The sequence below is a fragment of the Heteronotia binoei genome, chromosome 4 (assembly GCF_032191835.1).
Source record: "Heteronotia binoei isolate CCM8104 ecotype False Entrance Well chromosome 4, APGP_CSIRO_Hbin_v1, whole genome shotgun sequence".
NCBI lineage: Eukaryota > Metazoa > Chordata > Lepidosauria > Squamata > Gekkonidae > Heteronotia > Heteronotia binoei.
In genome coordinates, this window is record NC_083226.1 from 34303610 (window position 1) to 34324535 (window position 20926).

Here is a 20926-nt window from a genome sequence, read left to right on the forward strand (position 1 = left end):
GCTGTAGCATCTAATTCTAACCATGTTTACTCAGAAACAATTCAAGTTGCTTTTGTATTTCCTGTTCTCAGGGCTGCTTTCTCCCAAGTAAACTTGTGTAGAACTGCAATCCCAATTCAGTAAATACTTAGTCAGAAGCACATGGAATTCAACAAGGCTTGCTCTCTGCTAAGAATGCTTCTGTCTCCAACCTTAACTGCATCCCTCACTTTCACACATGATGGCTGTTAACAGCACACTTGGAGCCCAGTCCTGGACATAATTGCTCTATTCAGAATAGAAATGTCAGCCTCCAGGTGGGATCTGAGGATCCCCCAGAATTACAGCTCCTCTCCAGACTACAGAAATCAGTTCTCTTGAAGCAAATGGATGCTCTGGAGGGTGGACTCCATGGCATTTTACCTCACTGAAGTCCCTCTCATCCCCAGGCTCCATCCCCAAATCTCCAGTTTACCAACCTGGAACTGGCAACCCTACTACTCATCCCCCATAGGTGGCCGGGGGGGGGGGGGGCGTCTGGCAACTCTAACTTAGAAGCCCCACCAGCAGGGTTGCCAGCTCTGGGTTTAGAAACACCTGAAGAATTTGGGAGTGGTCTGAGGGGGGCATATTTTGGAGAGGGAAGAGACTTCAATGTGGTACAATGCCATAAAGTCCACCTTCCAAAGTGGCTGTTTTCTCCAAAGGAACTGATCTGTCACCTGGAGATCAATTGTAATCCCAGGAGATCTCCAGTCACCACCTGGGGGTTGGCACCTCTAGGACAGATGGATTTTTCATCTTTCAGAAGACTTCTGCATCTGTTTAGAGAAGAGGTTAAGGCCTGGCTTGCTCCCAGTATCAACACTGAATTGTAAGGAGAGGCTGATAACAAAGATTTCAGGTTTTCACGGCTGGTAACATCATTGGCCCACTCAATGCACAGCAGCCAAGAAGGTCAGAGCGCCTGCTCCGGCTGCAACGCCACTGAGGATGTTCTCCGCAGCTGAGAACGAAACGTCTGGAAGGAAAACTTTCTCCAGTAGAACACGGCACTTGAGCCCGAAAGATTCTACAAACCCTAAAGAGGCTGATAACGTTGAAGAAAATAGGAATACTCCTGAGGAAGACTTTTGACTAAATGAACCTATGTCCGGGAGCTTATTGGATGGATTTTTCTTTGCAATATTGTGAAGTTGTACTTCTTTATAATGTGTACCAAAGGTTTATATGGCTCTTTTAAAAGTTTTACTAATTGTTGTTAGCCAGTATATCAGATGGTTTGGTTTTTTCATAAGCAGGTCTGGGTCTGACTCTTGTAACTGTTCATAAGATTGTTGCCTTTATTGGGTGCAGATGGGATCCAGTGGGATTTTTTTCAATTTTTTCAAACACTGTTGTGATACTTACACAGGATTGCTATCTCCAGATTGGAAAATTCTCAGAGATTTGGCGAGAGAGCCTCAATAGGCAATAATGCCATAGAGTCCACCTTCCAAAGCAGCTATTTTCTCCAGGGGAACTGTTGTCTCTAGATGAGGTGTAATTCTAGAAGAACGCCAGATCCCAACTGGAGACGGGAAACTCCCAGTTTTAAGTAAAAAAAACCCCTACCATCCCCACCCCATATACATTCTTCCTCCAGGACTATGTTTAACCAGAAGCAAAGAGAAATTCATGCTGCTTCCTCTTTAACCAAGGAGGCTGGATCGAGACCAGATAATTGGCCAGGTGGGAGGGGCACAGGGTAGAAGTGTCACAGTAAACGAAACAGCTGCGGGTACTCTACAGGCCACCTCATTTGTCTTGATCACTCTGTGTGATAACTATTGACAGGGCTTTTTTAAAAGCAGGAATACACAGGAACACAGTTCCGGCTGGCTTGGCGTCAGGGGCTGTGGTCTAATATGCGAATGAATTCCTGCTGGCTTTTTCTACAAAAAAAAAGCCCTTTGTGAAACAATGGCGATGTCAGGGGCTGTAGTTTAATATGCAAATGAGTTCCTGCTGGCTTTTTCTACAAAAAAGTCGATTATTAATACATTTTACATTCTATCTGAAACCTGTTTATTAACACCCTGCAATAAAATTCCAATAGGATAGCCATGTTGCAAGAAAAAAATAATAAAAATAAAACCTGAACAAAGAAACCTCACAACAACTTAAAAGTTTTAATTGGGGGGGGGGGTTAAGATATTTATATCCCACTCTTAAATATTACTTTTTTATTCCCAAGAATAGGGGAGGGGGGTTGAATTGGTGTTTATGCCACAGTTCCAAATGAATAGCCGCGTTAGCCTGCAGCAGCAAAATAAAACAACCGTGCAAGGGCCCTTAGGAGACGAACCACATTTTCTGGAGCATTCACGGTCCCATCGGCTTCTGCCCACGAGACAGCTGGCTGAGTCCCGCTGCAACATCATCGCCAGCCGCAGGGCGGCCGTAGCCAGCCTGGATCACCGCGAGGGGAGGGGGCGCGCGCACACACACGAGGAAGGTGGTGTTCTAGGGCGGTAGGCGTGGCTTCCTGACGTATACTTACGGTCTCCTCGGGCCGCCGCCGCGGCTTAGTGGCTAGTGCGGCGTCTCCCAAGCGTTAACCGTTAGGCGGACGGAGTAGGCGCGGTGCTCCGTCCTGCCCGTTGTTGCCTCCTCCGGGGGCGCGCGCGCACGCTCGTTGTCTCGCCCTCTTTCTCTCTTTTTGTCCTTACCTGTCTCGGGCCGGTCTCGTCATGGAAGCGCAGAAAGTAAGTCAGGTGGGGGGGGGGCGGTGAAGGGAACGGAGGGGCTGGCGTGTGCCCCTTTGTGGGACCTCTTTTCTCTCGGGCGGAGGAATAAAAGAGGGGAAAGGTGAGCGTCTGAGAGAGGAGCCGGGCCTTTCCCTTGCAGGAGGAGAAAGCGAAAGGCGTCTCCGAGTGCATGGCTGAAGAAGACGGTCGCTGTGTGAAGCAGTGTCTCCTATTTGCGGCCCTCTTTTTTGGGGATGTGTGTGCCTGTTACTCATTCCAGAATTGTTGTTTTAGCTGGGAACCTCCCTGTGGAGCACCGAGAGAGCCCTACAAAGCTTCTGGGGGGGGGTGCATCTTCCGCAGCTTCATTGTGGCCTTTAAGCTGCTGGTGTGGTGTTTGAGGGGCGGGGCTGCTGTATAACACAGGAATCTGTTTTATACTAAGTCAGACCTGTGGCCATTGTTCAATACCCAGTCAGACCACTGGTTTCCTTGCAGGCAGATGTGGCCGGCCAGCATCCCAAGGAGAGCTCTTTTTAATTAATATCACCTGCTCCCAGTGTTCCTCTAGGCTGAGTTAGTGAGCTAGCTCACAAATTTTTAACCTCTAGCTCACACATTTTTGTCTTGGGTCTGGAAGGATGACCCCAAAGCACAATAATTTATGCAGTAGCTCACAACTTTAATGCCAGTAGCTCACAAAATAGATTTTTTGCTCACAAGACTCTGCAGCTTAGAGGGAACATTGCCTGCTACCAATCCTCCTAAGTTGTGGAGTCTTGTGAACAAAAATTGTACTTCGTGAACCACTGGCATTAAAATTATGAGCTATTGCATAAATTAGTCCGTTCTGGGACCATTTTTCCTGAGCCAGATTGTGTCAGCTAAAGGCTAAAAAAGGTGTGAGCTAGCTCACAATAACTCACCGTAGAGAGAGCACTGCCTGCTACCTGGCCTTTTTCAACCTGAGACCTGCTACCTACAAAGCAAATGTTTAGCTACGGCCCCTCCCTTTGGGAGCACATGAAGTTGCCTTGTGCCAAGTCAGGCTATTGGTTTCTCAGGACAGTTTTGTGTGCTCTCGCTATCAGTTGCTTTCTAGGGCTTTAGAGAGAGGTCTTTCACATCACCTGCTCCCTGGTCCCTTTTATGGGACATGCCAGGAGCAGAACTTGGGACCTTCTGTGGACAAGCAGATGTTGTGCTGTTGAGCTACAGCCTCCAGTCTTCTCTGACTGGCAACTGGGTTGCCAGACCTCTGGTAGAGTTTTTTCTCATCTCTGAGTGGCTGAACCATGGGATCTTTTGCGTGCAAAGCAGATGGTCTGCTGTTGAGCCATTGTCTCTTATTGTATTATGTCCTAAGCAAATTGTGACTAGTGTGCTGCCCCAAACCATGATTTGAAACCAAGGTTTGAAAGGTGTTTGCAAACCATGGTTTTGAGGCAATGCTAACTATAGTTTACATAGTTGGATGTCACAGAAAACAAAGGAAAGGAAAATGAGCACATGAATTTATACTTAGTCATGCCCTTGTCTCCTCTGGTGATGGCTTTCTAGTGTCTCAGCAAGATATATTTCACATTACCTGTTATCTGATCTTTTCACTGAAGATAGTAGGTGATTGAACCTAGGGCTTTCTGCATGCACAGCAGATGCTCTGCCACTGAACCCTCCCCCCCCCCCCCCCCAGGAATCTGCTCTTTTCTGGTGTTTCCTTCTTTGGTTTGTTGGCTCTATAGTTTGTGCCTCCTTTTCCTTGACTCACAACAGTAGTTGTGTTGTCACTTTCAGACCTAGGACTAGGGTTGCCATCTCCAGTTTGGAAAATTCTTGGAGATTTGTGGGCAGACCCTGGGGAGTTGGGAGAGGAGAGAGAACTCAATGGGGCTGTGATGTTATACAGTTCACCCTCTGAAATTGCCAGTTTCTCCAGGGGAACTGATCTTTTTAGAAGAAGAGGAGGAGATTAGTTATATAGCCTGCCCTTCACTACCCAAAAGAGTCTCAGAGCAGCTTACAATCTTTCCTTTCTCCTTCCCACAAGAGACACCCTGTGAGGTAGAGAGCAGGCCTGTAGCCACGGGGGTTGGGGGGCATGGCCCCTTCACCCCCCCCCCCCCTTGGACCTTTATGGCCCCTCCTTTCCCCGGCCCCTGCACTCTCCGCAACCACTTTTCTGTCTGTGGCTCTGGTGGCCCCGCCCCCTCCCTCCTTTCCACTCAGCCACTGGGTGAAACTGTAAAGACCAGGCTCCTGGGGCTCTTGCAAGGTGGCCCCCGCTGATCACGTGATCAGCTGGAAAAGCCGTGCTGAAGCTGCCAGTTCCTACGACCACTTTCCGGTGTGATCAGCAAGTTCAGTGCTGGCTGCCCCAGCGCTGAACTTGCTGATCAGGCCAGGAAGCCAGTGTAGATACCATCGGCTTCAAAGCGACTTTTCCAGCTGATCATGTGATCGGTGGGGGGGGTGCCTTGCAAGAGCCCCAGGAGCCTGCTCTTTACAGTTTCGTCTAGTGGCTGAGTAGGAGGGGGCGGGGCCACCAGAGCTGCGGGGAGAAAAGTGGCGGCGGAGAAATTTTTTCCTGCAGGCCCGCCTAACTGGAATTTTCTGGCTACGGCCTGGTAGAGAAAGAGCTCTAACAGAAACTGCTCTGAGAACTTGTGACTGACTCAAGGTCACATCAGCCAGTGCATGTAGAGGAGTGAGGAATCAAACCCGGTTCACCCAAATAAGAGTCCATGCACTTAACCACTCCATCATACTGGCTTTTAGTTTGCAGAACAGCTGTAATTCTGGGAGAACTTCAGCCCCCACCCCAGGATGTTGGCAACCCTACCTGGGACTTGCCTTGACTCCAGTGAAAAGGGATAGGAAGTTTAAATGTATATTAAATCTCACTTTCACATACTCAGCATAGCTGTTTTTGAATAAAGGCCTTTAGTAGTTGGAGAGATGGAGTGGGGACTTCTGGAGTGAAGGGAAAGGCTTGAGCTGGTGATAATATCTATTATCTTTCCTTGGTGATAATAGTTTGCGTAGAGTTGAATTATTTTTGTTATGTTTTTAGCTAATCTGAGCATTCATCAAAGGGTGGGATGCAAAAAATTCCTTATAATTTGAAATGTCTTTTCTATTGTATGGTTTTAAAGTATTGCGTTGTGAAAGACCTTGTTTGGATTTCATTGCTTGCATGGTTTGAGGTTTTATTGTGGTATGAGAACCATTGCTCCTGTGTACACCAGCAAGTTCATGTTTTGCAGTAATAAGCAAAACAAGCTATGATATTTTTAACCTGTAAAACGAAAACAAAATTGATTCAGGTTCTGAGAGTCTAAATTTTAGCTGTCTCCAAGTGAAGTGAAAAGATATGTGTGGTGAGGGAGAGAATAGGAATCATTACACACATTGGCAACTTCTTAAGGACATTTATTAGTTGATACTGCCTCCTGCCATACTGCTATTCAACCAGCTAAGATCTTTCTCCCTGCTGTCTGTGTGCTCACCTTCAAAGGTTAGGCAGGTGACAATCAGGACTAATATCTCGTATCTCGCCTCCCCTACTCTCTTAGACTTTGGGCCAAAACATGTTTCTACTCAGAGTTTTAATTAAAGGGTTGACGTTTCACCATGATTTCTATATTCTGCTCATAGCCTGAACTGTTTTGAGACTTCTTTTAAGCTGCTCTGTGTTTTATTTTTTTATGTCCTTGCTGGATTTTTAATGTTGGGTTTTCTTAAATTGTTGAGTTCTATAGCATTTTATGGTTGTTGGGGTTTTTTTAGTTTTAGTTTGAAAGCATGCACCCTCAAGCAAATTCTCTGGAGAGGCAGCATAGAATTTTTCTGAATAAATCTCTCCAGAATAGCTCCTGCAGTGGACTGTTCACTTGAAGCATTTAATAATGCACATACACACAACTATGTAACTTTGGTTTATTTCTTAATCAAGTGTGTGCTTTCAGAAGAGTAAATGAGAAGTTAATTCTGCCTGCTGCACATCAGTAACTACTACAGTTTATTAGTGGCTACCAGAAGCATTAATTGTAAACATTCTCTTGCAGGAACTACTATTAAAGGCTATTGCACAAGTGGTGTTTGTCTGTGTAAATGGTGATATTTCCTTTCTATCAATAGTACATCACATTTCCATACAAAAAATGATAAGAAAACATACTTCACCTCTTAAATAAAATGTGCTTTGTAGTGTTATCTTGTTAGAAGGAGAGAGCGTTGCTTGGTTATACAGAAAGATCAAACTTGTAATTTTGTGTTGATTCAAGAAAATAACAGCTGAAACTTCAGGATGAATACTGGTAATCTACTAATCCATTTGTATTTGTCAAAGTGTAATTTACAAATGAATAGATTACCTTACTATTCTGTCTCATACTGCAGCTTTTGCTGATGTTTCACTTTCTAGTAAGGCTTAAATGGCATCTCAGAGACTGTGTAGAAAGATAACTAATACACATGGCACTGTTATGTAGACGCTGTGAGTTGAATTGTACAGTGAGAGACTTAGAGGCCTGCTTCTGCAAAATGCTGTTAGTTGGTGCTTGCATATGAAAATAGTAGCTAGATAAAGTAGGACAGCACGTTAGGCTGTAGAAGAGACGTATCAATAATTAAGTGCATGGTGAATTGAGCGGGTTTAAGTGTCTGCATCTAAAAGGGGAAATATGTTACCATCAGTCAATGGAAGAGATATTGTTCAGGAATTGTACAGAGAAAAGTGTAATCTCTTACTCAATTCAGATAGCAATTTAAAAAGGTAAAGGTAGTTCCCCTGTGCAAGCACCGAGTCCTCACCAACCTATGGTGTGATGTCACATCACAACATTTTTTGGCAGACTTTTGACAGGGTGGTCTTCTCTATTTCTAATCTCCATTATACATCTGAAGTTCTTAGTGGCACCTAAACATCTGAATTGTGTACAAGGTGTCTGATCACAGGGCTACAGGTTGTAATCAACCTTGAGGCCCAGTGAAAAAGATGGACCATAAATGAAGTAAATAAAATAAATGCATTTAGGCTGTGTTCAGAACATCAGATAAACACATGGAGGTTAGAAGTGGAGAAACAGGCATTCAATCCTCCCACCATTCATTTGCTGGGCTTTTGAGAGGTGTTATTAAATGCTGGTATTATGTAAGAAATCAAATATATAAGAAAGTGTTTCTGAAAACAAAATAGCCAGCTTTTAATAAACATTGCATATAATCATGGATTTCATCAGATTAAGACTACAGTTTTAAAAGCACATGTAGGAACTGATTATCCCAAGGTATCAAGGATCTAGGTAGATTCTGGTAATTTTTACAGCAGTTACAAAAGACCATTATTGGCACACCATTCTCCTTCCCTTCCCTCAAACAATGTCTTTTATAGGTTCCAGCTTGTGCATCCCAAAGTAGGTGAGGATACACTGTTTTAATGTTAATTAAGTTGAGCAAGGAGGTTTGTGTTTATTAAGAAGTCATATGTAGCCGGAACTGGCTTAAGAAAACTCAGATGTACGTAATCCATTTTCATACCTTTATATTTTCTACACATATTTGAGACAAGTTATGACATTCAAGTTCAGTGTGGCATAAAATTTGCATTTGTAGTCTGATAAATCTACATTTGAATATGTGATGCATTTTGACTTGTATGTGAAGTTCAGCTCTATTCTAATACTTTTGTTTATGGTGAGATAGTTGGTAAGGAAAATAACATAGGGTAGTTTGTTTATTTTGGGAGTGGCTGTAATAAGGAACTGTCTTGGCACTTTTCTAATAGAAACCTTTGCTCTCAAATTAGTATGTGTTCTCTATAAATGGATATAAAATAATTTTTATGTGGTAAGAATAAATGAAAACTAGTAAATTCAAGAAAGAAGAGATTTGAGAGTTATACTGACAGTTATACCTGTAGGCTTTTCTCTAGTCTAGGCTATCAGATGCGCACTGCTCATCTGTAGTCTGGTGGTAAAAAACAGCTTGTCAACTCAGCTCTGGACTTTTTAAAAAAGCTATAACGCTGGTCATATAGAATATAGAGCCTGAAAGTGTGAAGTGGTTTTGATCACAGTGAATTTAGCATGAACATTCTCCATGAAGTTTAAGAATGCAATATTGGGCGGCGGGGGGTGGGTGGGGACTTCAGAGGTGATACATTTTACTTACACATACATGGATGGTTGCTATAAAATGTAACTGGTCACTGACACAATCTTAGCCTGAGTTTTTGATCAGTGAAATTTGGTAAGAGTATAGAAACCTAGAGTTCAGGAATCTGGCATTGCTGGGTTTACAAATAATCAGCACAATTCTAATTTGTGGGATTCTTAGGATATGCATACCTGTAAAATGGGACTAATGGCAGACCAGTGTAGGGTTATGCCAGTAGCTCAGAAACTGGATACATGCAGGGAAACTCCAAATACTTGTCTCAGTTCAGAATTATGAGGGCATAGGAAGGTGGTCTAGAGATAAGCAGTATGCTTAGCCCTTGAAGCCTATAATAGGTTGGTTTCCCAAATCTAATAAATACTTGTTTTTGTCTAGGTTTCCCCCTGACGCCCATGTCCTTTTCAGGGCTGATACCTGCGAATATTGTTCCTCATTAAGCATGACCCAGCCAGCTAGATTGGGAATGGAAGGTAGCGGTGATACAGTATGTGTAAACCTACAGGATTTCTTGTCTTCAGCTTTTTTACTTTCATGTAAAAGCCACAGCATTGATATTTGTTTTAAAATATTTGCTTGACACACAAAGGCAATTGAAAATTTAGGTAGATGCATATCTTCCAGTTGTGATACTACTGCACATTTTCCATGAAGATGGATTCAGGCAGGTAGTCACGTTGATCTGAAACAATAGAACAATGTTTGAGTCCTGTGGCACCTTTAAGACAAACAAAGTTTAATGCTGGTTATAAGTTTTTAAACTGTGCTTTAATCCATACTTGTTTAACTTACAAGAGAAAATCTTGCTGTCTCCCATACTCCCTCCAATTCTGGTTGTAAAGGTCAGTCAAATCTCAGACAGCTTTTGGATTTGCTCAAGGGAAGAAGGAAAAGGAAAAGATGCATTTGTGAACTTGTTTAGAATTGGAGCCAGTGAATAGAATATTTTCCTAAAATATTGCCATTGTCTCTATAATAGATTTTCTTACATATCATAGGTATTTTATTTGTGACACCAGTCCTCCTGTGTTTTCACTCCAGACTCTTTTGTCAGTTCACACTTTATCAAGTCAAGTCAAGTTAGCCTTTATTGGCATAAAAGTTCACACTTTATGATATTGCTCAGAATCTAGAAAGCCCTTCTTGCACATCCAGGGAGAGGTTCCTCTTATTTCTACCAGTTTCTCATAACAGCTGCTGTTCCCTGGGCAATATTCCATACTATCTGGGAGGGTGTTCTGACCTGTAGAAGCAGTTTTCATAGAGGCATAGAAGGCTACTGTAAAAGTGGGGAGATCGTATTTTGAGTGCAAATCTTTCTGCAGCATTCTGAATCACTTCTGGACAACAAAAGAAAGTCCATCTTGATTTTGATATAAATCCCCATTTCACCTAAGCTTGGTCATTAAGCCACAAAATGACATTCAGTATATTGCAGTCCTGTAGCTGATAAAATACAAACTCTTACCAGCTTGATTATCTGCATGCATCTATGTAGCTATGTAGGAAGGGAATTGAAAACAAATCAGCCAGTATCATAATGCCCCTGTATAAATCGATGGTGCGGTCTCATTTGGAGTACTGTGTGCAGTTCTGGTCGCCACACCTCAAAAAGGATATTATTGGAGAAAGTCCAGAAAAGGGCAACTAGAATGATTAAAGGGCTGGAACACTTTCCCTATGAAGAAAGGTTGAAAACGCTTGGGGCTCTTTAGCTTGGAGAAACGTCGACTGCGGGGTGGCATGATAGAGGTTTACAAGATAATGCATGGGATGGAGAAAGTAGAGAAAGAAGTACTTTTCTCCCTTTCTCACAATACAAGAACTCGTGGGCATTCGATGAAATTGCTGAGCAGACAGGTTAAAACAGATAAAAGGAAGTACTTCTTCACCCAAAGGGTGATTAACATGTGGAATTCACTGCCACAGGAGGTGGTGGCGGCCACAAGCATAGCCACCTTCAAGAGGGGGTTAGATAAAAATATGGAGCAGAGGTCCATCAGTGGCTATTAGCCACAGTGTGTGTGTGTGTGTGTGTGTGTATATATATATATATAATTTTTTTTGGCCACTGTGTGACACAGAGTGTTGGACTGGATGGGCCATTGGCCTGATCTAACATGGCTTCTCTTATGTTCTTGTGTTCTTAATAGTTGATCAGTCAAGTGGTTTGTAATAAAGGAATTGATTGTCTAAGAATTACTGACTGAAATCCACATGTTGTATTTAAATAACCAAAAACTTCATTAATTTTCCTGATTCTAGGAAGCTCTGCAGAGGATTATTTCCACCCTGGCACACAAAAATGATGAAATCCAAAATTTCATTGAAACACTAAATCACACATTGAAAGGTGTCCAGGTACGTAGTAAAGCTTGCCAAAATTGATGTGTACATTGCAAGGAGCTTGTCTAAACTTGTTCCACTTCCTTTATTTTTTAAGTAATAAGGTTTGCATATAAAAGGTGTGAGTTTTGTTTAACATTAAGAAGGGCAGGTGGGTGAAAAGATGAGCGCTCCCCCAGCAGTTGATCTTTTCGAGTACTTCAGAAGTCGGGTATGTCAGTTGAGTAGTGAGTGGCTCAATTCCCATCATTCATGAATACCTTCCGTTCTAAATACAGACTCCATACTCTGTTTCATTCATATATCAGCCCTACTCATGCATAATGTGCCTTAAATTGTTATGAAGTGTCGTTATGACTTTGAACCATGTTATCGTTCCTCTAGAATAACTGATTTGCCATTGGTGAGACAGGATGCTGGGTTAGATGGACCACTTCTCTGATCCAGCAAGACTCTTTCCACATTCTTAACATTCATGCAATCATAGAAACCAGAGCTGTAGCCAGGATTTCAGAGGAATAGCTTCAGTTTTCTGTGCAGTATTGCCTAGCTACTGTTTCACCCTAAAGCTCCTAATCTGGCTATAAAACTTTTCAGTTGCCCAGGCTTTTGGTGACACTGTCTGTAAACTGGCAGTTTCTGTCATGAGATACAGGGAGTACAGCAGAGAATTCTTCTGTTTTGAATGAAGTTTCTCATTTGGAGAGAGCGGGCTGCTAATCCCAAATTGGTGTTCTCATGCTTTTAGGGAAGTGACTATGCTAGACTCGAATTTGGCAGCTTGGATCCAGGTATCTGCTCAATGGTTCTTTGTATCAAAACCTGTCTCACAGAATGGTTGTGAGAAAGAAGTACAATGTCTAGAGGTTCTTGGAGGAATGCTAGGGTAGAAATCCAAATGTGAGACAAATTAAAATGTGTTTTGTCTTTTAGGCATTCTCTGTGTGCTAACTTCGTATGTCTATATTATCTTGTTATAACTAATTTCTGCAATTATGTGGGAGAGTGATGTCAAAACCAGTAATCTTGTTATCCTGCTTCGCTGACAATTACTGTTTTATGAACTTTTTTTGGTAATTTTTTTTCTTGTGCATGTCTGCACCTGGAAGTCATGTTGACCTCTGGTGACTGACTGCTACTGGGGGCCTGGAGGATATTCAGGAAGGTGGTTGAATAAGCTTCCCCCTGCCTCCTGCCTGGATATTTCAAGGACAGTCTCCCATCCAGTACTAACCACAGTCAACACTGCTTAGCTTCTGAGATCTGACGAGATCATGGTTGCCTGGGCTATCCAGGTCAGAGTGTTTTGATGGCCTTTATATTTGACTAGTTCTAACTGAAGCAGCAAAGTATTTTATTTCTATCTGAAGAAGTTCTAACTGAAGCAGCAAAGTATTATATTTGACTAGTTCTAACTGAAGCAGCAAAGTAAATCATATTTATAATTTCTTAATCTGTGGTGACCTATGATAAATGTCTTATAATATTCCAATTATGTTTAGTGAACTCAGTGTGATACAGAGTTGAAATCATGCCCGTTTGATGGTTATAGTTAAGTTGGGATTGTTGGTGAGCAAATCAATACATAAAATTAACTCACGCAACTAAAATTCTGTTCACAGGCTAATGCTTCTAGTGTAATCTGTGAACTGGATGAGGAGTTTGATGGATTGTATTCAATACTAGATGAGATGAAGGAGAGCATGACTACCAGTATCAAACAAGCGGAAGCTCATAAAACTCAAGAACTTCAGGTGATTAGGCATATGGCAATTCAGTAATAATACACTAGAGTTCTTGTAGAATAAGAAAATCTGGAATGGATTAAATAACTATGAATTCCTATGCAGTGTAAAATTGTTAAAATATCTGGATTTCTGCAAGTTTAAACAAGTATGGCATTTTTTTTGCCTATGCATTATTTGTTGTATTTCTGGAACTTTTATGTTTGGAATGGCAGTGATCTAGCATCCACTGCGTAAATAGCAAAAGTAAAATATTTCTGAACTGTACAATAGTGTATGTGTATCAGATCTCTGGAAGAAACCTATCTAAAATATTCATTCAAAATACCTCCAGTGACTCTACAATATAGTGTATCAAAATTTAAGAAATGAAAACTTTAAATGTTATAGCACGGTATCTGCTAAATGTTTTCATTTTAAAATGCATGTCTGGCTGTCTTGAATTTATCCAGTTTAACAGTGACAATTGTGCTACCTCTGAAAAGAAGCAGTTTTATACACTTGAAAAGTTCTCAGAGTATCTGATTACTTCTGAAAGGACCTTCTTATCCAGATTGCCTGATGCATTCCTGAGAATGATTTGAATATTGACATGCTAATTAGTATAAGACCTTCAGTTTTGTTCTGGAATTCCTATAGCACTCAGAGTAAATGAAAAATACTTGAAGGGTCTTCTGATATGCCTTTCCTGGTAAGCTCTTGGGGCTGCTGTTTCTTCAGTACTAATGTTAAGTGCTTGGAGTACAAACTGAAAACATTGACATTTGGATTTAACCAGAAGCACTTTACAGAGGCGAGGTTTGTGAGCTTCCTGTGGGCTACAGTAATTTGTAACTCTTTAGTGACTAGGCTACAGTGATCAAGACTCTAAGCATTTCTTCCTTTGTAAATGGATGGGATGCTTTGTTGCAAATTAAAGATAAATGTCAGTACACTGAGATTATTTGTTAGTTTTTGATACTTTAATACATAAAATAATGTATTAAAGTATCAAAAACTAACTGAACTATTTATACCTATATAGTAATTAAAAGCACTTACTCTGCAGCCTTGTTGTCTATCAAGCATTAGCTTGGTAGTTAGGTAATAAGTTTCTAAGGCTTGGACAATTCATATTCCATGTATGGAAGGGAATAACACTACCCTGACTTCAGCGCACTGCATTTTCGATTGAGGAAACACCTGTACTCAAATCTGATGTGTTATGTTTAAATGCCTTGATTTCAACCATAGGCATGATTGCTTTGAACACAAGCTGCATGTATGTAACTGTGCATAGGTTGGTAGTTATCTTACATGTAATGAAGGGGCAGAGATACTGAGACTGACAAATATTTGTGGCCAGGAACTTTCAACTGGCACAGATGAGCATGGTTTTTGCTGCCTGGAATGAAAACATGGGATCTCTTTGATATACTAGAACTTCTCTGAGTAGGTTGCCAGAACCCAAGACCTAGATTAGCTAAGACTTTTACACACCTGAGAGGTAGCCCTGAAAATGAACCATTCCTTCTTTTGTGTGTGTGAGAGAGACTGTGGGGGAGTGGGAGTCGGACCATGCAAAGTTCAGCATCTTCTCTATGCAAACACCCATCTGAATCACCCAAAAGGGAGTGAAAATCAGATGTTCAGGTATTGTAAGTTCCAGGTTAGGTTATAATTTTTTTGGTTTTATTTTTATATTAATCAGAACCGTTGTCCTCTAGCCTGTGTTTTTCCTCTAGATTATGCCAGTAGATTAAAACCTGCTTTTAAGGAAGCAGCTGCCTTATTTCCTACCTGTGTTCCTCTATGTGGCTAGTATTACCAAAGCAGTCCTGGTTTGATTTTTCTTCCTGGCACCAAACAAGTGGAGGAGTCAAAACATCAGGAAGGAGGTGGTGGTAGCCTACCATGAGGAAAGCTCTAATTCCACATAAGAGGGTGTTGGGAAACAGCAAGGGATCCCTACTAGGGAGAGTGGGTTTCCCTCAACCAAAACAGCTCCCCCCATTGCTTGCCAGAGGGTCATTTGCCTGAGCCAGGAGTGTGGGTGGCCTTTCAGGACTGGCGCAGAAGAATTAATATTCCATATCTCCTCTTTCACAGATAATTTAATTTATTGTGGTGAATTCAGACTGGTTTTGCCTATTTGTTAGCTAGCTTTGGCTTGAGTTCCCTAGACCAAAAACACCTAGCATTTTGTAAAGAAAAAAAAGCTGTGCAGTCTCCTAATAGAGGCCATAAAACTACATGAATGATGTATAGAAGAGAGACTTCAGCTTCTTATTTAAAACAATGCGGCTCTAATGCAAGAGCTAGTTAGAAGTTCAAGGAGGCATCCTCTTTCCTAATGCTGCCATCTTGTTCTTAAATGACCATGGACATAGGGTTGCCAAGCACCAGCTGCCGGTGGGGGACTTTTTTTCATGTGTGATGTCCATATAGGGCTACCAAGTTCCTGCCAGGGGTGGGAGATCACCTGGTTTGGCTGGGCACAGCACACAGGGACACTAGTAAATCACGGAAAACTCTATGGTTTCATGCGGGGACTCTAGCAGTTTGGGGGGAAATATGGTACCATAGAGTTTCCCCCAAAATTAGTAGAGCATCCCAGCACAAAACCATAGATCCCCCCCCCCCCCCAAAAAATTGCTAGAGCGTCCCGGCGCGATTTGTTGCTTCTTTGGGGCCCGCCAAACCGGGAGATTTCCTGCCCCCAGCAGGAACTTGGCAGTCCTATGTGGACATGGTGCCCTTTCGAACTGAAAATTCTGTAACCAGTAGTGGGAATATGAAGCTAACAGTAATGCAAGTAGTTTAATTAGGGCTAGGTGTGTGTTTGCCATGCTCATAGTTCTTCTCTGAGCATGTGGAACTGGGAGTGAGACATGAAATTTGACATTGCCAACAATTTGAAGCCTTGCATTCGCCTTCAGGCTTGTCAGCTTCTAATTCTTTGTAGTTTGGAGGACTAGAGAAGGATTGTTGATCAGGCTTACTGCTTTGCTATCTTCGTTTGCAGCTGGAAAAAAAAGGTAAATACATGCTAAAATATGTTCTCTAGTAGGTAACAAATTATATGGGCTGGTGTGTTGAATGTTGTTCTTTTCTTCTAGAATCAACTTAGTCAATGTAGTAAAGCCCTTGAGAACTCTGAAGAATTGCTAGAATTTGCTACACGGTCACTGGACATAAAGGAGACCGAAGACTTTTCAAAGGTATAAAACACTATCTAATGTGAACTGAGTATTGCCCAGATATTTAGTAACAGCATGTTGCATCTGTGTGAAAATGTATGGTAAGGCATTGTAGGAGGACAACTTGTAGAATCTATTAATCTCAGTATTTGCAGACACTACATTCTCAGGGTTTCAAACATTTGAACTGACAGTGCTTCTAAGAGAGTAGAACCATTTAAATGACTAGTAAATACTGTAAGAAATTTTGGATTTAATAAATTTCAGAAACAAAACAAGATAGGATGAGTCTGGGCCTTGATTGTGCATAGTGCAGGCTAGGTTTAAGAAGGCATAAATAAAGTTAAGACCATCTGTAATTGCTCAGTTACAACACTGAGTTAGTTTCAGTAGGTAGCCATTAAGACCTATCTCGGAGCTAGATTTGAATCCAGTAGCACCAGCAAGGTTTTCAAGGTATGAGCTTTTGGGAGGCAAAGTTGCCTTCATCAAATACCTTTCAAGTTAGTATTTGCCAGTGCTTATACCTCCAGTGCTGTATGGAAACCTGGAAGTGTTCCTACAGGAGGCATGTGAATATCTTGTACTTGGAGCAATAAAATCATTAGTATTATTTCAGGGCCCATAATATGTAGGATAATTAATCTACTGCTGAATGGGGAAGTCTGAGATTACTGTCATAACTTATTCTGAATCGATTTTAAATTGGCAATGCACAGTTCTGTTACATGAATTTCTCATGATTTGTTTTGGCAGCACTTTGTTTCCCCAAGTTGTTTGTTATTATTATAATTTTTTTTATTTTCTCCAAAAACCAAATACACAAAGGAAATATCAACAAAACAAAACCCCAAACCAAACAACATAACAACACAAATTAGGATGGAGAATGCAGCTTCCAAACATAACTATTCAATAATGTGCAACCGTATATCTTTTTCATAATTATTTTTAACCCCTCTTCATTCAACATACTAACCTTTTAACTGGCTTCATTCTCTAAAGAAATGTACATACCATTATTTACATTTATGTATCCAATCATAGGGTGGTGACCCATTCCACAGTTTATATTAATTCTATTCTGTTCACAGTATATTTGGCTCGCCCTTCCTTCCTTCCTTCCTTCCTTCCTTCCTTCCTTCCTTCCTTCCTTCCTTCCTTCCTTCCTTCCTTCCTTCCTTCCTTCCTTCCTTCCTTCCTTCCTTCCTTCCTTCCTTCCTGCTAAAATTAATTTTGACCTTCTCTTCCTCACCAGCCATGGAGTTTCTCTTAAGACCTTAATCTTTTGTTCAGTAATTTTTAATGATTGATCTGCTAAGACTTTCCAACTTGCCTCCTTACCCATTTTTCAGTTAGAGGTGCTATGAACTTCCCTCTGAGAAGAATACTTTCTATTGTGGGCTGAATTACCCTCATATGAATCCTCTGTTTCTTCCACTATATCCAAGGGCTCCATTTCCATTACTACTGCCAATGCATCACTTGGTTTCCCCAAGTTGTTTGTACCACCAGAGCTAAACCAGTTCAAAACTCTGTTTCTTGTACTTGTTTGCTAAGCTTAACTTACTTTGTTGGAAAGGAAGCTGAGTGTTTCAATCAGTGATGGAGGTGGCTTTAAAACGAATGGAGGTATGCTCCAAGATAGGTCTTAATGCTTGCTTGTGGTTGTGGAATTTGTTTTGATCTATGTGCTATGAGTACTCTGAAGTTAAACTAAGGTTTGTTATTCTGGAGTTTAATTGAGCTTCCATTGGGGGTCATTCCTGTGAAGTTTATCCAGAAGCAAACCTTGCTGAGATGCCTGTACCTAGTTCTTTGACTCCAGCAGATTGCTGCCAGATTATTCTCTTGCCATCCAGTCTCCCAGTTAGATTGTTACTATTTTACTACTCCCTGAACCTACCAATGAATCTTGACACACATTCTATTTATTGCCCTATTCTAATATGCTTGCCAAATGGTCACAGATCAAAATAGTTTGGCTCTGCAAAACGTAGTGACTTGTGCATCAGTTTGAAAACTTGCTGTCTCATCAGTCTCTATTTTGATGGGTGTTCTGCTGTGCACAACCCAAATTACACTTGCTAGCTAATGAGGCTTATTTGGCTTTTATAATGAGGACTCTTTCTAGTGATGACCATGTGCTTCCTTCTTTAGAAAAATATCTGAAAATGGCTCTGTTCAAACCGAGGCGCAGAGCAGTATCTTGATGACTGCTGTTTTCACGTTCAGAATAAATATCTACCAAAAATGTGGATTATGTTCTCTTTTAACTGAGTGCTGCCCTATAGCCCAGAATTGTTTCTCTTAAAATGTTTGGTTAGTAAATTTACCAAGAGAAGTGTAGTGCTACAATTAATAGCTGCTGAGTGAACAGAATTCACATATTAACGTGGGAGATTACTTTTGCTTTGAGCTGAATTCATTATTTATTCAGTATTCTTTGATCTCTTCCCTATTAATATGCAGTGGACAGCATTAAATCTAGGGGACGGGGGTAGAATCCAGAAATGATTTGTCATTGTCTGGTAAACTGTTCTTTTTTTTGTAAAGGCATGGACAGTTTTGTTGGGAAGATAAGGAAAGTGACCTGAGTTTATCCTTGGGAGACCAGAAATCAAGTTGCTTTTCTTCTGTGGAGTTTGTGGGTGACTTTGGGACAAGCTACTGTTGGCAACCTCAAGCAAACAGAATTAGAACATGTTGCTTACATTGAAGCTGCTTTCTTTCTAGTCTTTGTTGTGTGTATTGTGGGGCCAAACTAAATGCATTGGTGGAATTCTGTATGTGGAACACACAAACCTGTTTGTCTTCTAAATGGTCAGTGTACAGGACCATAGGGAAGGTGGTTTAAGTGTCTCCCGTATTGTTTGCCTGATTTGAATAGGCCTGCAGAACTGCTGTTTGGAAGTAAACATATAGAACCTAAATCAGGACCTTTGTGCATGTCCTGTTATGGCAAATAGCAGCCCTTCAGCACTTTTCAGGTCAGGAAAATGGTGCTAGTGGAGGCTTAGCAAACCTCTTTCTCTCTGCTCTGCTGTCCTGAGCACAGCGTATTTAAAAGAAAGATGCCTGGGAGCTCACAACGCAACTCATTGCCTTTTCTGGCTTTAAATTAAATGCTGGTTGAATTGCTCCATGCTAAAAATTTTCCCATTAGTAGGAATGCTGTTTGCATTCAAAATGCAGTTAGAAGAGCTCACACATAAGCAGGTTTTTTTTCAGCAGATACTTATTTTATCTACAGGCTTCCCCCCCCCCCCCCCTTTTACCTGGGTAAGGAATTTACCTAGAAAGCCAAGTCCCAGTTACCAGACCTTGATAAGATTTTCCCTTCCCACCCTTACTGTGCCTCCCAAAGGGTATCAAAACATTTAATTGCTGTCACCAGCAATGTTCCCTCTAAGCTGAGGAGTCTTGTGAGCAACAATTCTACTTTGTGAGCTACTGGCATTAAAGGTGTGAGCTATTGCATAAATTAGTTTGCTCTGAGGCCATTGTTCCTGAGCTAAGACAAAAATGTGTGAGCTGGAGGCTAAAAAAACTTGTGAGTTACCTCACACTAACTCAGCTAAGAGGGAACACTGGCCACCAGCAAGAGTGGACAAAAATAATAGGTTGCAGTCCCAGCAATTAAAACTTATATTTAATTTGCTTTAAAATATTGTTGTTTTAAAATTTCTCAGTCCTTCTGTCTTGCTTTGGTGGTAGCTCAGAGTAATCCCTGGCAGGTAAGATTATATTGATAAAGGGGATTTTGGAACCTTCCCTTAGTTTCTTGGTTAGCATAGGTCATGTTAGACATGTATAGATGCCCAGGCAACCACAAAACCACGTTCATAGAACAATAAAACACTAACTTCTACTCAATGTCTAACATCTCTGATTACAAAAGAGAATTTTGAACAAGCAAAGGTATATTCATAGCATTTTGAGTAAAGTGGGGGTAGAAAGGAGTAAATGCATTCATGTTACCCTTAAGGCTAATTTGCCTTTAATATGGGGGGGAAAGGTAGGCAAATATTTACTGGTGATCCTACAGTTTTCATCTACTCTTCTTTTCCATCTGGCTTCTTCTCCCCATCCTGTTAATGCCAACAAAAAGATTTCATTTTCTGTTTAGATACCATTCATCTGCTTAATATTGCACTCCAAGTTGGGGAGACCTTTTTGTGTCACTCTCCTAGCCATAAAGACCAAGGTTCTGTAGCTGCTTTCTCTTACTTGAGGCAGTTTTAAGCTAACTTCCATAGTGTGCAAATCATACACTTTCCCCCTAAACTGAACTTTATCTAGATTATCTGTGGGATGAGGTAATTTCACCACTGCTGTTATAGAAAAATCAACGCACTTAGGAATATTGCAGTTTTGGTGATGGGATTTTGTGAAACTTTTGGTCAAGTTAAAAAAAATCATATTCATGTTGAACATATTGTATACTGCAATTTTTGTTCATCTTTTGTGTTTTAAACATTCATTATGACCTGTGGTCTGGGCAGATTCTGTCTGTCCTACTTCTGGATTGTGAGTATGCTCAGCAAAGTATAAGGTAATTCTGGGTTGTTCATTATCTTGTAGCTTAACAAGCATTCTATTCTATCTAGATCTAAGTGAAAGATGTCTTTTTTGCATCTGTAAGTGGTACTTTAATTAGGGACTTTTGAGAGGGAAATGCTCTAAAAATTGAGCAAAAATGTTATTAAGCCAATGGCAAACCCTGTCACAAATATGTTCACTAATTAAATTGTCATAAGGGTTTGTAGAATCT

At 41.1% G+C, this 20926-nt stretch overlaps 1 protein-coding gene across 3 annotated transcripts in view; it reads left to right on the forward strand.

Moving 5' to 3' along the window:
* Positions 1-2427: 2427 nt before the first annotated feature.
* The window catches only part of FSD1L (fibronectin type III and SPRY domain containing 1 like), a 39246-nt gene continuing 20747 nt past the window's right edge, over positions 2428-20926 (forward strand). Inside the window, exons 1-4 of one of the 3 annotated variants that reach the window (XM_060237101.1) lie at positions 2428-2726; positions 11148-11243; positions 12851-12982; positions 16072-16173. In XM_060237101.1, the coding sequence (XP_060093084.1) occupies positions 2712-2726; positions 11148-11243; positions 12851-12982; positions 16072-16173 (345 nt within the window). In that variant the 5' untranslated portion in view covers positions 2428-2711. The remainder of the gene's footprint in view (positions 2727-11147; positions 11244-12850; positions 12983-16071; positions 16174-20926) is intronic. The other 2 variants (XM_060237102.1, XM_060237103.1) reach the window with 2 other exon arrangements.